Below are 18,768 nucleotides of genomic sequence, written 5' to 3'. Positions count from 1 at the left end.
TATGTGATTGGTTAGGGGTACATATTTGGCTTTTTCTGGTTGGTCCTAAGTTGGAAACAGAGACAGAAATTAGGGAAGCTGTCAGCTATTCATCAAGCCTGGCCATTCGAGGCCTATTGTTACAGGGCTATTTTCTGACTTCCTGGATTGTCACTAGAGACGGTGGTCTGACTTCCTACAAGTCTGACTCACAGCAGGCAGGCTTCTGGGCTAGTTACTGGATATCAATGGGTTGGTTTTCTGGACTGGTTGCTGCAGGTTGTGGGTCAAAGTTCTACTTTTAGATATGTTCTGGCCATTGTTGATTTGTGTATTTAGTCTTTCAACCCTTAGGTGTGAGTCTGTACCAGAGAAAATTGACCCAAATAGTTACCCACATCAACTCTCAGGGCCCTGGAGAGGGGCTGGGCGTACCTTCCACACAGCATCCAATGCATCAAGACGCCTAATGGAAATGATCTATTCCTCCTGTGAAATGTCCATACAGCCTATTAAGGCATCAACCATCTCTTTTAAAAAGTAAGATCATTATGTTGCTTTTCCTACTTACTTACTTGCTTCCAGACAATGATTAACAAGTCACAGAAAATGATTCAATCAACAAATCACTGGTAGAGCTAAGTTTTCAAAATCCAGGAAAAAGCTCTCAAAGGGGCCTTTGGTAAAGTACCCTTGCAAACACTTCTTTCTGTAAAATCTGAACCTCTTCCCCTCTATCAACTGACACCGAGGAGTCTGGCAGAACCGGAGCCTGAGTGGGGTGAAACATGGATCTGACCAGAGCAGCAAAGATCGTGTCCTCAAGGTCACAGCTGGAGTCACAGTGCCCCTTTCTGTTTGCTTGTGAAGGGAAAAAGAAATAAGCCCACCCCAAAATAAGCCACTTTGGCATATTGATTTTTTTTAATGAAGTTACTTAAGAAACAGCAAGGTCCAAGAAGGATACTCTGACCATCCTTTGTCCCCCTGAAAGCAGGAAATAAATCTCCCATGGAAAAGGCACCTTCCCTGTACCAGGGGGTAGACAGACATGCGTATCACCAAAGATACGGAATTCATGGTGGGGAGAAGCCTGTATAAACCAACCTTGTTATTCCTTCACTAATTTGCTACCCCAAGCCCAAAAGCCTTTGTCGTGTCAATTCCTCACAAATGTATTGCTTTGCTTCTTTGTCTAAAAAGCATCAAAGTTGCCTGTTTTGGTCATCTCCTTGAGTCTCCTATCTCTGGGGCTCCCACATGTATGAAATGAAATTTGTTCTTCTTCTGTTCATGTGTTTTATGTCATGTTAATGATCAGACCAGCCAAGGAACCTAGAAAGGAAAGGTTTTCCTCCCCTACACCTGATGGATGACTCGCTAGGAGCGCAGATATAAGTGCAACATTCATGATTAGAATTTGAGTGGATAGAAAATAATCTGTGTTCCAAGAGCTAACTGTCAAGTGTCCGTGAATCCTATTGTTTCTGACTCTTAGGATTAGACGCTAAATGGCTATTGAATAAAGGGATACATCGTTGAATAATTTCAAGAGGAAATAAAAAACCTAATTCTGTTCTCTCTGTAATAGACAGCTGATGGAGGGCGGGACTCCAACGTGGTCCCAGGATTCTGAGATCACATAAAAGCTGACTTAGGCCAACTTTCCTGTGTCTTAATAGGTTCTTTGGCTAAGGATGCACCCAAGAAAACACCTGTCCTCCCCTCACTCTCATGCCTCCATCCGGTACCACCCATCCAAGCCCAAAGACCCCAGCTCACATGCCAACCCTGCAGTAACACCTTCCCTGGTCAGATGGCCCTGGCATGACTCACCTGCCCTTTGTCTCCATGGGGCTTTGTACAAATGTTAACAAACACCCACACTGTGGCATCAGAGCTATTTTTTATACAATGTTAAACTCTCTCACTATATTTAAGTCTCTTTAAAGCCACAGGTCTGTGGCTTATGTGTCTCTGTTTCCTCAGCGGGCAGTAAAGAAAAATCCACAGCATCCAGATGAGTCTATACGTGAGCACCTCATTTTGTGATGCTGAGACACGGGCTTGGAATCTGTGGACCCTGCCAGCCATACTGCTTGCCACCTTTGGTCATATGCAGTTACCTTTCTCTCTCTGTTTCTTCTGTGACAACAAACAAGTACGGTTTTTGTCCATTCTCTTTGATGATCATGTATTAATTTTTAATAAGACTGGCATCGATATGGCAGCAGAAAGCAAACAGGATCACAAGCACGGTGAGAGTGTGGGGTGTGAATGCTACATCCTCAGCCTCTCAGCCCTCAAAGGGTGAGAGGAGTTTCTGTGTTTCATCGGCAGTTTTTATCATGGAGGGTCTCTGCCGTGGGTGGGTAAGAATATTCCACTTATTAGGAAAAGGGTCCCCTGCTGGGAGGAAGCAATATTTCTCTCATCAGTCTTGGCCTTGGCCTGGCTAAGGGAACCCCTTTGCTCTGACATTAAACCCTCAAAGCAACTTTCTAATTGTCATTTGTCTTCCTAAGTAAACATTCCCTCAGGGAAAAGTGACGCTGATCAAAGCCCTGAATATTTTTATTTGCAAGATGTGCACAGCTTTCATTATAAATGAACAAACGGCATTCTGTTTTACACGCCAAAGGAAACATACATTATGTAGCAAGCAAAGCATCTGATCTTTCTGACAGGTTTGCCCTTAGGTCACGTCTTCTGAAGGTGCCCGCCTCCCCTCAGCCAGCCTCTGTCTGTCTCAGCACCTCTGTCTGTTCTTTTCTCTGTGAGGTCCCAGTACAGCACCATAAAAAGTCTCCCAACCCGATACTGGCAAGTTCTGGCAGGAAAAAAGGAGAAGACTTGCTTCCATGTCATATTTTCTGTAATATTTAATGCGAACGATTTCAACTCACTTAGCTTTCCCGCTAAGCTGGACATAACTGCAATTCCTAGACCTGCAAAGTTTTTAGCAAACAGAACAAATTATCCAAGGATAACATGTGGCATCAGATACTCACATTCTCTGATCGGAGTCTCTTTGCGGGACACCCACCGTCCCTGGGGTGAAGCATGTAATATAGTCGGACTTTACTGGCATGTTTTCGACTCTGGGAAGAAAAAGCAGAAGAAGCAGATACTGTGAAAGAGAAGGCATTCTGAATCCTTGGACACATAGCCAGTGACTGCAAATGCCCAAAAGGACTTTGCTTAGAAAACACTTGAAACAACAAGGTCCTCACTGCAGAGCACAGAGAACTACACTCAATATCCTATGGTAAACCATAATGGAAAAGAATATTTTAAAAAGAAGGTATATATATGTGTAACTGAATCACTTTGCTACACAGCAGAAATTAACACTTTATAAATCAACTATACTTCAATTAAAAAATATTAAAACTGAAAAAAAAGAAAACACCTGAGCACGTTCCTATGGGTCCCATGGGGTGAAGTTTCAGACAGGTTAAGTGACTTGCCCAAGGTCATCAAGCCAATATAATTTCAGGATTACAAAACAGAGTTAATGAAGAAAGGTGAAACCATTGGGATCTTTTAGCCTGGAGTGAATGTTTAATTGTCTTCAAAGGTAAGACCAGGTCAGCAGAGGGAATAATACAAGGACCAACTGTGATGAAGAGCTAGGTCCCCAGCCCCTCTCTCACTGCAGCTGCCCAGCCCTAAGCAGCCAGGGACAACGCCGCTCTGGGATGGTGACACGCACACGGCACCTCCAACCAAAGCCTAATCAGAGCCAAGCTACACGCAAGCAGGCAGATGCAACTGAACAAATCAAGCCCCACCTCCTGCAGACTAGCAGGACTATGAATTTCCATCTGTCCTGACTGCTCCGTGTCCAGTGTGGACACACTGACCCCTTCTTTCTTTCTTTCTTTCTTTCTTTCTTGCCTTTTCTGGGTTATTTTTTTCTTATTTATTTTTATTGGGGTATAGTTGCTTTACAATGTTGTGTTAGTTTCTGTTGTACAAGGAAGTGAATCAGCTCTGTGTATACCTATATCCCCTCCCTCTTGGACCTCCTTCCCACCCCCCCATCCCACCCACCTAGGTCACCACAGAGCACCGAGCTGAGCTCCCTGTGCTACACAGCAGGTTCCTACTAGCTGCTGTACACATGGTAGTGTATATATGTCAGTCCCAATCTCCCAGTTCATCCCACCCCCACGTCCACACGTCCGTTCTCTACGTCTGCGTCTCTATTCCTGCCCTTCTCATTTCCATCCTTCCTCCTTTGCTGAACTGAGAGCCTGTCCAAACTCCCCTCACCTCTAAACAACACTGCAGTTCTAACTTCCAAGTTGCTACCTGAGGCAGGATGGTGGGCTGAAAACACCAATAAAAGAGTCAGAAGTTCGCCGCAACTAGAGAAAGCCCACGCACAGAAACGAATAGCCAACACAGCCAAAAATAATAAATTAATTAATTAATTAATTTAAAAAAACAGAGAGAGACAGCTTAAAACAATATGACCGGGGCTTCCCTGGTGGTGCACTGGTTGAGAGTCCACCTGCCGACGCAGGGCACATGGGTTCGTGCCCCAGTCTGGGAGGATCCCACATGCCGCGGAGCGGCTGGGCCCGTGAGCCATGGCCGCTGAGCCTGCACGTCCGGAGCCTGTGCTCCGCAACGGGAGAGGCCACAACAGTGAGAGGCCCGCATACCGCAAAAAAAAAAAAACCAAAAATGAGACATTGTATAGGAAACACTGTAATCCACATAATGTTAAACATCGCTCACTGCAGACTGCATCAGTCCTAACTTCGAGTTCTATGTGATCTCCATGATATGAACTCTCCTTGAATCCTTTGCTACCTGATTCCAAGTCCCCCATCCCCTTCCTTTACTCAGATTTTTTTCCTTCTTTTCCAGTCCTTGGTTCCACTTGTCATTCTTTACAATTGGGTTCTAGCCAACCTCCTGAATAATGATTTGCCTTCATGGATTAGCCACAAAGGCAAAGTGATTTTCAGAGAATACACAGCAAATTGCATCTTGTTTACAGGATGTAGTGTAAATCCTTTCTGTCTGGTTTTCCTCATTTATCACTTTTTTAATTCCTTCATTTTTCCTGGAGCACAAAGACTGTGCTTCCAAACAGTCCCTTGACTGTCTTTAAATGGGTTTAAAAGTGCTATTGGAACATGAAAAATACTAGAGACATTAAAAAGTACTGAAGTGTGATTTTAAAATATATTTGTAGTCCTTTCTAGGTTGTATCTTAAGTTTTGTTTTTGTTTTTGCTGTGCGCGGGCCTCTCACTGTTGTGGCCTCTCCCGTTGTGGAGCACAGGCTCCGGACACGCAGGCTCAGCGGCCATGGCTCACGGGCCCAGCCGCTCCGTGGCATGTGGGATCCTCCAGGACCGGGGCACGAACCCATGTCCCCTGCATCGGCAGGCGGATTCTCAACCACTGCGTCACCAGGGAAGCCCTACCTTAAGTTTTAATCAAGGTTATCTGGAGTCTTGTTTGCCTGGAAGATTGGTAGGACAGAGAAATGGAACCCTATATGAACCCATGTCAGACGATTTCAACATCACGGTTTAGCTTCTGCATATTTTTGAGAATGATGCCATGCAAACTAGCACTTTTCCTTTTGCAGATAAATATGTTGATTCCTAAAATGTGTACACCTTTCCTACAGGATTGTGGGGTTTGGGGAGGTAAGGGGTAGTGGGAATATTAGGAATACTGCTATAGTCAAAAAATAAATCAAATTAAAAGAAGATGTCAAAATCTCCAGGACAGTGAACGTGGCCACAGAGCCTGGGCTGGTGAAGAGCATACACAGACAAGTAGTTGGTGAAAAGACGAAGTGATAACAGCGTGAGCTCAAATGGGGCTGAAGTAGGCTTTCAATTTTGCGTTTGTTACCATAGAAGAACTTCTTATCACAGTCCTTGCAGCATCAATCTACCCAGGGAACAAAATCATGGCAAAATTGGAAATCTCATAATGCAGCCTGTTTTGTGGTTGGGCTTTTTTTCCCTCTTTCCTAAAATAAACCATTTCTTTCAAAAAGACTATTTCCAGCAAAGACACAGTTCACTAGGTTATTTACTTGCAGTTTGACAAAACTAGTAAAAGCCCATTAGCTGGAAAAAAAAAAAAAGGGGGAGTAAAGAGCAGCTCGGGTATGAAGCCGTTAGTGGTGAGCGATGCTGGGTGCGACGAGCCTTCTTCGTGATTTTGTTCATCTAAGGCTAGTTTGTCTCCTTCAACTTCCCAGCCTCCAGGTTTGATGGAAGCACTGCCTTGCCCCAGTGTCTGGGTGAAAAGAAACAGAGTCTTGGCAAACATCACCTGATTGTAGATTGATGGGGGAGGCGTTCTGGCTCACCATTTAGCCGCATCCGTTCCTCCTGGTTCTCTCTTTTCCCCCTGCTGCTTTTTCCAGGCTGGACCAAGGCCTCCCCACCCTGACTTCAGGCAGGAAGTAACAACCGCAATGACCATCCACTCCCCAGTGAGAGGAGCACGGAGTCCCAGTGAGGCTGATTCAAACCCAAAGCCACAAATCACGTTAGTTGACAAAGGGAAAGAGGTTCCCAGCAGAATGTTCCAGGTGCTCTCAGCTCGCCCTGCTTCAGCCCTGGAGCTCTGCAGCAGCCCTCCCCTTTCTTCCTGGTACACTCACCTCTTTGTCCTGACAGGACACCGAGTCACCTACTGCATCTTCCTCCAAATGACTTCTCTTAACTACCCTCCTCTCAACTTCCCTTAACCATCTGAAATTGCTTGGAATTAGGCACCGAAATTCCATTCCATTTATTCTAAAAACAAAACCTTCCCCATAAAAAGTTACAATTAAATTTGAGCAAAGATGTTCATGGCGGCATTATCGAAATAGGAACAAAAATAAATAAATAAATTGGGAGACAGCTACATTTTTTTTATTTTTTTTTTGCGGTACGAGGGCCTCTCACTGTTGTGGCCTCTCCCGTTGCGGAGCACAGGCTCCGGACGCGCAGGCTCAGCGGCCATGGCTCACGGGCCCAGCCGCTCTGCGGCATGTGGGATCTTCCCGGACTGGGGCACGAACCTGTGACCCCTGCATCGGCAGGCAGACTCTCAACCACTGCGCCACCAGGGAAGCCCGAGACAGCTACATTTTTGACAACAGGGGATGGGTTCAAGCCGCCGTCAATGCCCTTATGTTCGGTTGGAAATGGAAAAAATGCTTTCTACGTAATGAATGTTGGATGGAAAATGCTAAACTCAAAATGGCTTGTATACGATGATGACAATTAAATAAAAATTCGTAAGTATACCAAGAAGAAGTGGCAAGGGAAAAGGAAAAAAAGCATGATTTATTAGGGTAGAAGGAGGCTGGATGGTTTTCCTTCTTAAGTTTTAAAACAGATTCATCTTTAACATAAAAATAATAACAACTTCACAATGCTCAAGCCTTTGTAATTCCTCATTAAGTCTACTTTATATGCAAAATAATTGTAATTAGTAAAAAGCATCACTGATCTGGAATGCGTTTAACATATACTGATATAACGGACCACATTTCCATCTACCCTTATCAACATTCAAAATGCATATTTTTTTCATTGCAATAATTGTTATTTAGTGGAGCCTATTTAACCCAAGGGTAGCACGTGCTACTTCAAAACTGAAAACTTGATTTTGGTACGTACAAATTCAATGGTAAATATGTGTACTTTTCACAGTGTGGTCTCTTTAGCTTTCTGTGTGTGTGAATGGAGATTATGGCAGCGGTCCCCAGCCTTTTTGGCACCAGAGACCAGTTTCGTGGAAGACAATTTTTCCATGGACTGGGATCGGGGTGGGGGTGGGAAAAACGGGACGGTTCCGGCGGTAATGCAAGCGATGGGGAGCCGCAGATGTAGCTTCCCTGGCTCGCCCACGGCTCATCTCCTGCTGTGCGGCCCTGTCCCTAGCGGGCTGTGGACCGCTGGATTATGGGATGGTAAGTACTGTCCAGACAACCAAACTGAGAAGCCCTGGAAGAAAGCTACTTCTGAAACAGACTTATGTCATCCAAATAAACACGAACAATAGCAAGTCCTTAGGACTTTTTCAAAGATGCATTAATATCTAAAATTTACACTACTTTTAAGAGCTTAAAAAGCCAACTGAAAGGAACTTAAAAGAAAAAAATATATACCTTATATGTTAAATGTATACCTTACAGAGTTCCAAGAGGGGAAAGGACCATTCCTTTCAGGGGAAAAAAAACATGAAAAAGGAATTACAATCTCTTTCAGCTGCACTCAGAGTCAAACCCAGGTTCTTTCTTGTATTAATATTCGCATTTTAAGCAGAAGTCATTACTTTCATACAAACCACATCAACTTTAAGCTTCCCAGGTAGGCCAGAAATGACCAACTCTTCCATTTTAATTAAAGCCTTTGCCCCCATTGCTGGACATTGTGCGTGGGCAGACCTATCTGCAGATTAGTTTCTTTGGCTGAAACAATCTCTTGGCACTGTAAGAAATAGTCTAAAGTGGAAATTCAGGCCAGCCTTCTCTTTGCAGGGATAAAGAACGAGACCAACCTCTATTTCAGATCTATCGCTGTGAAAGGAGAGGGCGAAACACATAGAAATAGAACGGCTCTCTGCTTCACCTAAATAACCATCTTCCATTATCACACATTCCTTAAAAAACTGGCAACTCACATTTGCTTCCAACAGGGCTACTGATTTCTGGTCTCATAAAATGTGGCAGTAGCAAAGCAACTTTGTATTTGCATAATGTTCCTAACAGCCTTCAAAGTCCTTTCACATTTATCCTCTCATTTTATCCTCCAATCACCGCTGTGAGGCTGGCAGGAGATGTGTTATTTCAAATAAGCTTTAAGATCCATTGCTGATTTCCTAGTTAAATCTTTACCATCTTATTTCATCATAGGTATCTAATTATACCTCTTCCAGAAACCAGCTAACATAAGCCAAGAACTACAAGAAAAAAAGAAAACCTGGAACGGACTGATCATTACAGAAGAGTGATTCTCACAAGCCACCAATTTTTGAGGTATTTCCACTCATTCTAGGGTAAAGAGCAGCTGATTAGAGCAGAGACAAAACATACCAAAGGTTTAACTCCCCAGCTGCCCACGAATGTCTGCCCGATGTGAGATGGGGGTTCCATCTCTCAGGAAGGAGGAGAGGTTGCCCTGGCAGATCTCCACTTAACATTCTGAAGTTGAGGTCCCAGGGCTGAGCCCCAGAAAAACTGGGGGGCAACTCCACTAGGAGGTCAAGGTTAAATGCAGATAAACCAAGAGAAACCATGAGTCTCGGAGATTCCCTCTGATGAGTAGGGCTCTTTCCCAGATTGGTGCACCCAGATTGGTTGGATACAGAAACCTATAGTGAAAGACGGACCAACTGGAAATCTAGGAAGAGAAGACTGACCCCCTAGAGAAAGGCTTTACCAACACAGAGAAGGAAGAAATAAAACTCCTCTGCCCAAGGCCCCAAGGCAAGATGTTCTACCCAGGCTGCTGGGTTACTGAAATGGTCTGTCATCCAGTCCTACAGCTGAAATTGGATCAGAAGATCCTAAGAAGTTTTGGGTGGACTATGAAAGGATCCAAGGCTGATCCACACACACTGGGGACATGTGGCAGGCCTTAAACTGATGAGTGGCATACAGAAAAAAATTACATGACTCCAAAGAAGACATTGACAAAACTCTCAAGGAAGAGACATCAAGGAATTTTTTCTTTGCAAAATATTTACCACAATAAATAGAAGTAAGTTTTAAGCGGCATGTTGTATTGGGCCATTTAATTTCAGAAAATATGGACTGAGGATTAAAGCTCAAAGATGAGATAAGACAACTGATTAAGATGAAGATGTACTATCTGAGTTAATAAAATAAAGCTATTAAAAATATCACAGCTTAATTTGGAAGACCTTTCACAGCAGGGCAAGAGCAGAATCAATACTGCAGGTCAGTGTGAAGTCCAGATAGAGTCACTTCCTAGAATGCAGAAGAATAGTATAAAGAAGTAGGAAAAAAATGATATTGGAGATCTGACATATGAAAGACCAAGACAAATATAGTGCAGCTTTAGCCGTAGAAAAAATAAGACAAAAAAAATGGAATAGGAAAAGACTCCCAAAATAGACCCAATAGTTTGGGACCAAAAAGAAAGCTAGGAAAATATATCTAACTTTGTGATTGGAAAGTTTTCTAAACAACAAAGCAAAAGAAGCAGTACTGATAGATACAGCTAAATATATACATATACATATATATATAGATGTTTGTAATCTGAAATACATAAATGTAAGAGGCAAACCACAAAGTAGGAAAATATCTGCAATATGTAAAAGAAAGTGGTCTAATACCTTTAAGATAAAGAGTGTTCTAACAAATTTATAAGAAAAAATAATATTAAAATAAGCAAAAGATATAAATAGGAATTGTAGAAATGAAAATAGCTAAAAGATACATAAAGAGAAGTTCATCCAAATTCTACCTCATATTACTTACTTTAAAATACATATGTATTTTCACCCATTAAATTGGCAAAGGTTTATAAAATATACATATCCGTATCAGTGAAGATACAGGAAAACTAAGACTCTTGTACATAGCTAATAGGCATGTGAATTGATACAATCTTCCTGGATGGAAATTTTGCAATATATATTCAAAAGGCAAAAACTTGTTTGATCCAAAATGCTACTCCTACAAGTTCATTTTAAGAAAGCAATCGGAGACATGTACTGTCATTTATTTATAATAGTGAAAATGAGAAAATAATTTAAATGTCCTGAATGAGAGAAATGTTATGACATATATATGATAGATCACCAAAACTGCCACTAACAAGCATATTAATAATATTTAATGACATGAAAAATATCTATGCAATAACACTAAGAAAAAGTCTGTTTCAAACCAGAAAATAAAAGATGCCAAATTTTTTAAACAAAAATATCTATGTGTACTATACACGTTTGTGTGCATAGACATGGCCAAAGTCTACGAAGAAACACACCAAAAGATTAATATTCTTTACCATGGGTCACAGGTGACTTCAATGTATGCTTATTTTTGAATTTTCCAAATTCCTTAAGGAAACTAGTCATTCCAGTAATTAGAGGGGAAAAAAATCACAATTTATAGGTTCATTCCAGTTTTGATGATTTACCATTCTGTTTTACCTTAAGATGAGGACAATGATATCACAACTTCTAAATCCTCAGAGAAGATGGATTACACCTATTTTGTTCATTTGCATCCCCATCATTTAGCATCATGACACACAGTCGGCGTTCAAGAAAGGTTTGTTGATTGAGGGACTGAACGCATGCATGGAAGAAAGAAATGATCCAGAACCAGAGCCCAAGACTCCTGATGTACACACACTTCCATGATTGTGTGGAAGTGTCTGTACATCATTGCTATAGATTCCCTTCCACTCTGAAAATGAAATCAAACCCACCTCCCCGTTCTTACCATCCCTGAACCCCACGGGCAGGGCAGGTCCAAAAGGAGAAGGGAGCGTGCAGACCAGAGAGAGTTCTGGCAACAGCTCCTGCAGGCATTTGGCAGACTGTACACATTAGAGGAAAACTCTCAAGGGGACCTGAGGACAGCTGAGCTTGAAGAAAAACTCCAAGGAAACCGAGGAATTGCTGCAGCTGGTACAGAAGTCCAGATCCAGAGCGAGCCCTCTTGCTGCAGCCATCGTGACACATGCAGATCCAGGTGGCTGAGCAAGAGGAGGTTCGGGACTGGCAGAGCCAACTCCTCCACTGTTTCCAAGAATCCCAATCCACCAGACGCTGGTTTAGTAAATCTCATTTAACCTGTGGTCAGACACAGGCTGTGGCCTAGGGTGATATGTCACTTAGTTTTTAATCATAGGATCCCGGGCATTTGTGCTGCTATGGACTGAATTGTATTACCCACCCCCCAAATTCATATGTGGAAGCCCTCACCAACCACCCTCTCCCACGCCCCAGCATTATTGTATTTTGAGATAGGTAATTAACATTGAAAGGGGTCAGAAGGGTGGGGCCCTAATCCAGTAGAACTGGCGTCCTTCTAAGACGAGGACACGTGCACAGAGGGAAGGCCATGTGAGGACACAGCAAGGAGCTGGCAGTTCTGCAAGCCAGGAAGAGAAACTTCACCAGAAACCACGCCAGCACCTTGATTTTAGCCTTCCAGCTCCAGAACCGTGAGAAAGCAAATGTCTATTGTGTAAGCCCCCACGCGATGCTATTTTGTCTCGCAGCCTGAGGTGACTAAGACACATGCCATCTATCCACACCAGGTGCTCTTTGGGGGTCTTTCTTCTTGTACACAGGAATCAGTCCCTTTCCCAGAAGCAAATAGGATAGCCTTAAAGTTTCTAGAATTAGGTCATTTTATTATTTTTCTGAAATATTTTTAAAAGAGCATTTGAAATGAGAAATGCTTATCTTAAACAAGTTTTGAGAAAAATGAATTTTTGTTGGAGAAAACCATATAGGGTGGGCTGGGCAGCATTCATGATTGTGTAAACATGTTCGCACTAAATCTGTTACTTCCGTCTGCCTACACAAGTGCCTACATCAGTGCATTACAATTTTAAATCAAAGTCTTGCAACTCAAAAAATTACATTACCACCAAAGTACAGAGGAACAATTTTTCTGTTGCGTGAGGGCAGAGCTAAATATTTCTCCAAGATGTCTGCACATTTCAAGCAGAATCACAGGAGAAATAAGAGAACACTGGAGGATACAAAATGCAGTATACCTCACCTAGGCCTCACTTTTGCTGTTTGGGAAAATAAAACAAAAAATGATTTTTTTTCCCCTCCAGAAGCTCCTGTAAAGAAGTTAAAGTTAGAGATGAGAGAAAAAATAAAGCCAGTGAGATCAGTGATTAAAGTCAGAGAAGACAGGGTGATTTGAAGCAACAAAGCTACCAAAGCCTTCTGCAGTGTGAAAGCTTAAACACAAGCCAATCCTGCGCAATCATTTCCCAAGGTCTCTTGGTTTCTCTTATAAAATTCATGCCTGGAATAAGAAAAAGGTTAGCACTTTATAAAAACGTGGCTTTATGAGGTCTGCCAAGATTAACCCAACCACTGCCAAGGGCAAACACTTGTCTCCATCTATTTGTTTGGAGTGAGGTTTAAGGTGGTGGAGAAACAAGATAAAACCGAGTCCCTGGTCTTCTGAAATAGATGACAGTCACCGAGAAAACCCAACAAGCAAGGCAGCAGGAGCAGGTTTAATGTGGCCTCATTACCCTGTGTAACATTTTTACGTTTGATTCTCTTTTTACCCTATTATTTTATACTCCTTGGCATGTACCATACAATTATTCTCAAACTGAACTCTGTTGTTATGACTGAATCCTCAGTTTTCGTTGTTTTTATAGTCCTGATCCATTCCCACTATGTACCTTTAAAAGTTCTGCACAGGGCTTCCCTGGTGGCGCAGTGGTTGAGAGTCCGCCTGCCGATGCAGGGGACACGGGTTCGTGCTCTGGTCCGGGAAGATCCCACATGCCGTGGAGCGGCTGGGCCTGTGAGCCATGGCCGCTGAGCCTGCGCGTCTGGAGGCTGTGCTCCGCAACGGGAGAGGCCACAACAGTGAGAGGCCCGCGTACCGCGCGCCCTCCCCCCAAAAAAAGTTCTGCACAGATTGGTTCTTCTATAAAAGCATGTTAATTACTTAAATAGTCAGGTGAACAGAAGCTTTTTTGTTCTGTAGTCTGCTTTTGTTTTTATAGTCCCACTTGCTTATTTTTGCTTTGGTTGGCTTTGCTTTTGGTGTCAACCCCCCCCCAAAAAAAATCATTGCCAAAACCAGTCTCAAGGAGTTTACTCCCTATACTTTCTTCTGGGAATTTTATGGTTTCAGATTTTATGTTTAAGTCTTTAACCCATTTTGAGTTAATTTTTGTGTGGGGAATAAGATAGTGGTCCAGTTGCATTCTTTTGCATGTGACTGTCCAGTTTTCTGAACACCATTAATTGAAGAGGCTATCCTTTCCTTTATTCTTGGCTCTTTTGTCGTAAATTACTTGATCACATATGCATGTAAAGGTTTATTTATGATCTATGTATTCCATTGATCTGTATGTTTGTTTTTATGCCTATATCATACTGTTTTTTTGGTTTTTTTAAACACCTTTATTGGAGTATTATTGCTTTACAATGGTGTGTTAGTTTCTGCTTTATAACAAAGTGAATCAGCTATATGTATACATATTACCAAAGATTTGAAATATACTTTGAAATCAGGAAGTGTGATGCCTCCAGCTTTATTCTTCTTTCTCAAGATCACTTCAGTTACCTGGGGTCTTTTGTGCTTTCATACAAATTTTGAAATTGTTCTATTTCAGTGAAAAATGCATAGGAATTTTGATAGGGCTTGAACTGAACCTGTAGATTGCTTTGGGTAAAATGGACATTTTAACAATATTAATTCTCCCAATCCATAAACATGGAATATCTTTCCATTTTTGTGTGTTTTCTTCAATTTTTTTCATCAATGTTTTGTCACTTTCAGTGTCCAGATCTTTTACCTCCTTGTTTAAATGTATTCCTAAGTATTTTACTCTCTTTGATGCAATTGTAACTGGGATTACTTTCTTAATTTCTCTTTCTGATAGTTCATTGTTAGTGTATAGAAACCAACTGGGTTTTGTACATTGATTTGTATCCTGCAACTTTAATGAATTTGCATATCAGTTCTAACAGTATTTTTGGCAGAGTCTTTAGGGTTCTCTACATATAATATCAGACCATCTGCAAATAGAGACAGTGTTACTTCTTCTTCTGTGATCTGATACCTTTTATTTCTTTGTTTTGCCTAATTGCTCTGGCTAGGACTTCCAATACTATGTTGAATAAAAGTGGTGAGAGTGGGCATCTTTATCGTATTCCTGATCTTACAGAAAAAGCTTTCAGTGTTTCACCATTGAGTATAATGTTAAGATGTGGGCTTAGCATATATGGTCTTTCTTATGTTGAGCTACATTCCCTCTACACCCAGTTTGTTGAAAGTTTTATTATGAATAGACGTTTAATTTCATCAAATGCTTTTTCTGCATCTACTGAGATGACCAAATGACTTTAACATTCATTTTGTTCATGTGGTGTACCACACTGATTGATTTGCAGATTTTCAACCTTCCTTACCTCCCTGGAATAAATCCCACTTGATCATGGTATATCATCCCTTTAATGTATTATTGAATTTGGTTTGCTAATATTTGTTGAGGATTTTTGCATTTATGTTCACGAGAAATATTAGGCTGTAATTTTCTTTTCTTGTAGTGTCCTTGTCTGGTTTTGGTATTAGGGTAATGCTGGCCTCGTAAAGTAAGTTTGGAAGTGTTCCCTCCTCTTCTAATTTTTGAAAGAGTTTCCAAAGGATCAGCATTAATTCTTCTTTCAATATTTGGTGGAATTCACCAGAGAAGCCATCTAGTCCTGAACTTTTCTATGCTGGGAGGTTTTCGATTACTGACTCAATTTCTGTAGTCTGCTCAGATTTTCTATTTCTTCATGGTTCAGCCTTTGTAGGTTGTACTCCTCTAGGAATTCATCCATTTCTTCTAGACTGGCCAGTTTTCTGGCACTGTTTGTTTACAGTAGTCTCTCTGATCCTTTGTATTTCTGTGCTGTCAGTTGTAATGTCTCCTCTTTCGTTTATAATTTTGGTTTTGAGTGCTGTCTCTTTTTCTCTTGGTAAGTCTGGCTAAAAATTTGTCTGTTTTGTTTACTCTTTCAAAATACCAGCTTTGAATTTCATCAATCTTTTTTTATTGTCTGTTTAGTCTCTATTTCATGTATTTCCACTCTGATCTTTGATATTTCTTTCCTTCTACTAAAAGCTTCTGCACAGCAAAAACAAAACAAAACCATCAACAAAATGAAAAGGTAACCTATGGAATGGGAGGAAATATTTGTAAATCATATTGCTGATAAAGCTTAACAGCCACGATATGTAAAGAACTCATGTAACTCAATAACAAAAAAAAGAACAATTTGATTAAAAATGGGAAGAGGAACTACATAGACATTTTTCCAGAGAAGATATACAAATGGCCAGTGGGCATGTGAAAAGATGCTCAACATCACTAACCATCAGGAAAATGCAAATGAAAACCACACTGACGTACCACTTCACACCATTCAGAATGGCCATCATCAAAAAGACAAGAAATAACAAGTGTTGGCAAAGATTTTGAAAAAGGGAACCCTTGTGCACTGTTGGTGGGAAGGTAAACTGGCACAGCCCTTTGGAAAACAGAATGGAGATTCCTCAAAAAAATTAAAGATAGATCTACCATATGATCCAGCAATTCCACTTCTGGGCGTATATCCCACGGAAATGAAAACAGGATATCAAAAAGGTAACTGCACTCTCATGTTCATTGCAGCATTATTCACAATTATTTACAATATTCATAAATCATAAGATATGGAACAACCTAAATGTCCATCAATGAATGAATGGCTAAAGAAGATGTGGTATTTACAGACAAAGGAATATTATTCAGTCATGAGAATGAAGGAAATCCTACAATTTGAGACGCAATCATGGCCCTTGAGGACATTACACTAAGTGAGATGAACCAGACACAGAAAGAGAAATACCACGTGAAATCACTTATATGTGGAATCAATCAATCAGTAAAAAGCTGAACTCACGGAACCAGTAGAGAAGTAGTTGCCAGGGGCTGCAGGGTGAAGGAAATAAGGAGAGGTTGGTAAAAGGGTACAAACTTTCAACTGTTAGATGAATAAGGTCTGAGGATCTAACGTAAAACATGGTGACTATAGTTGATAACACTGTACTGTATAATTAAAAATTGCTAGGAGAGTAGAACTTAGTCGATCTCATAAACAATAGATAAATGATAAATATGTGATGTGATCGATGTGTTAATTAACTCCATGGAGAGACTCCTTTCACAATGTGCACATAAATGTGTACGTATGTCAAATCACCATGATGTACACTTTAAATATATTACAAATGTATTTGTGAGTTATACCTTAATAAAGCTGAAATAAATAAATAAATGGCCAGATGACTTTTACTGTAGAACATAACTCCAATAGACCTCACTTTGAATGCAGCGATAGTAAATAATAATAATTTTTAATTGGACTAACAAACAAAACAGAATATCTGCCTAACAAAGAGATTCTTCCACGTACAAGAAAATTTAAATTTTTAAAGTCAGTTTCCTCTGGTACACTTGAAAGGTGATTTTATTTTCACAGATTGTGCATTCATCCTATTTTCAAGAATACTTGTAGGTACATATAGCTTTTATAATCTGAGAAAAGTAATCAGCAAATTTATTAGGAATATTTTTCACTGTAAAATAATGGGCAAAGAGTGGACTGCCTATTTCTTCCCACCCTAGTGTCCCCCCCTCCATGTTTAGCTAGATTTTTGCACACCAAGTTAGCCGGCTGAAGTGGGGCAGGGCTGGGAAGCCTCAGCACTGCTGAAATCCTGAGGGTCCAGCCGTGCCACTAGTCGAAAAATAGGTTAATAACTTGGTTTCACTTAATGACAGGGAAACAGAAATTTTTTTCCCTTGAATCCCTAGAGTCGAGTATCTGGAAGCATATTTTATTTTTCCAGAAATACCTGTTTTGCTTAATACTGCTCTCCAGACCTTCAGGGCACACATGCACATGGCTGCCAGCTGCAAATCTGCTACCACCACCAGCTCGCCACCACCTGCATTTCAGCTTCTCTATTTGCCTATTCAAAGTCCCAGATTTTAATCTGCTTGCAGGTTGCTCTGAACTGATAGCATGATTAAAGAAAAACAGGGAATTCTGAAATAATCCATTCTCTCTAGCCAGGTGGTTCAGAGAGATAGACTTGTTCAGTGGAAGATGGTTGTATTCAATAAATACTCCCCCGATGCTCCAGAGTCCCTATGTCACTCCTTTCCCTCAGCTGGAGGGACCAGAGGGACACACCATCTAAAGCAAGCAGAGGTTTGCACATCCATCTGCCACAGACTGCAGCGTGCTGCCCCTCGGGGACAGCAGGGAGGGGCGCAGGAATCCCTAGTTTCCACCCAACCGCCCACCCCTCTGCATACAGACCAGACCTGGAGTAGTTCTTTTCCTTCCAATCTCTCCCAAAGTTTGGTCCCTGGACCACCTGTTTCAGAATCATAGGGTTGTTTTTTTTTTTTTTTAAAGGAAGGTTTCAGACCTCATCACAAGAATTGCTAGGAGGGCTTCCCTGGTGGCGCAGTGGTTGAGAGTCCGCCTGCCGATGCAGGGGACATGGGTTCGTGCCCCTATCCCGGAAGATCCCACATGCCGCGCAGCGGCTGGGCCCGCGAGCCATGGCCGCGGAGCCTGTGTGTCCGGAGCCTGTGCTCCGCAACGGGAGAGGCCACAGCAGTGAGAGGCCCGCGTACAGCAAAAAAAAAAAAAAAGGAAAAAGAATTGCTAGGGGCCAAGGGACCAGGAATTAGGTTTTTTGCAGCTCCCCAAGTGCTTAGAAGGCAAGTGGATTTTTGAAAACCCGGTTCTATTTTCCCTCCTTTCTAATCAGCTCCTCTCCCCTTCCCTTCTGTGGCTGCCAAGCCCAGATTGAAAGAAAAAGAAAACAGACTGGGAGAGCTACCTCCAGCTTTAGCTAGATTGCACTTCAGTGTGAAGCAAAATCTGGAAGAGCCGGTCTCAGCCAACCTCCCAGGGACCTGCAAAGAGCAGGCTGAGAAGTGCAGAGCTCGAAAGAGGCTGCTGCGTGGCACAGAGATGCTGCTCTGACATCTCTCAGCTCTCAGACTCT

At 41.7% G+C, this 18,768-nt stretch overlaps 1 protein-coding gene across 1 annotated transcript in view; it reads right to left on the bottom strand.

Annotated features, from left to right (window-relative positions):
* Positions 1-18,768, bottom strand: part of ZMAT4 (zinc finger matrin-type 4) — a gene marked incomplete at both ends in the record, with an annotated part of 219,793 nt that overhangs the window by 168,755 nt on the left and 32,270 nt on the right. The window contains one exon of the mRNA XM_082608743.1: positions 2,991-3,080. Within this exon, the coding sequence (XP_082464869.1) occupies positions 2,991-3,080 (90 nt within the window). The remainder of the gene's footprint in view (positions 1-2,990; positions 3,081-18,768) is intronic.

Source organism: Mesoplodon mirus (assembly GCF_964341445.2).
Source record: "Mesoplodon mirus genome assembly, chromosome: 20".
Classification (NCBI taxonomy): Eukaryota; Metazoa; Chordata; class Mammalia; order Artiodactyla; family Ziphiidae; genus Mesoplodon; species Mesoplodon mirus.
Note: the sequence above shows the minus strand (reverse complement) of the source record. Positions and strands in the feature narration are given on the sequence as shown.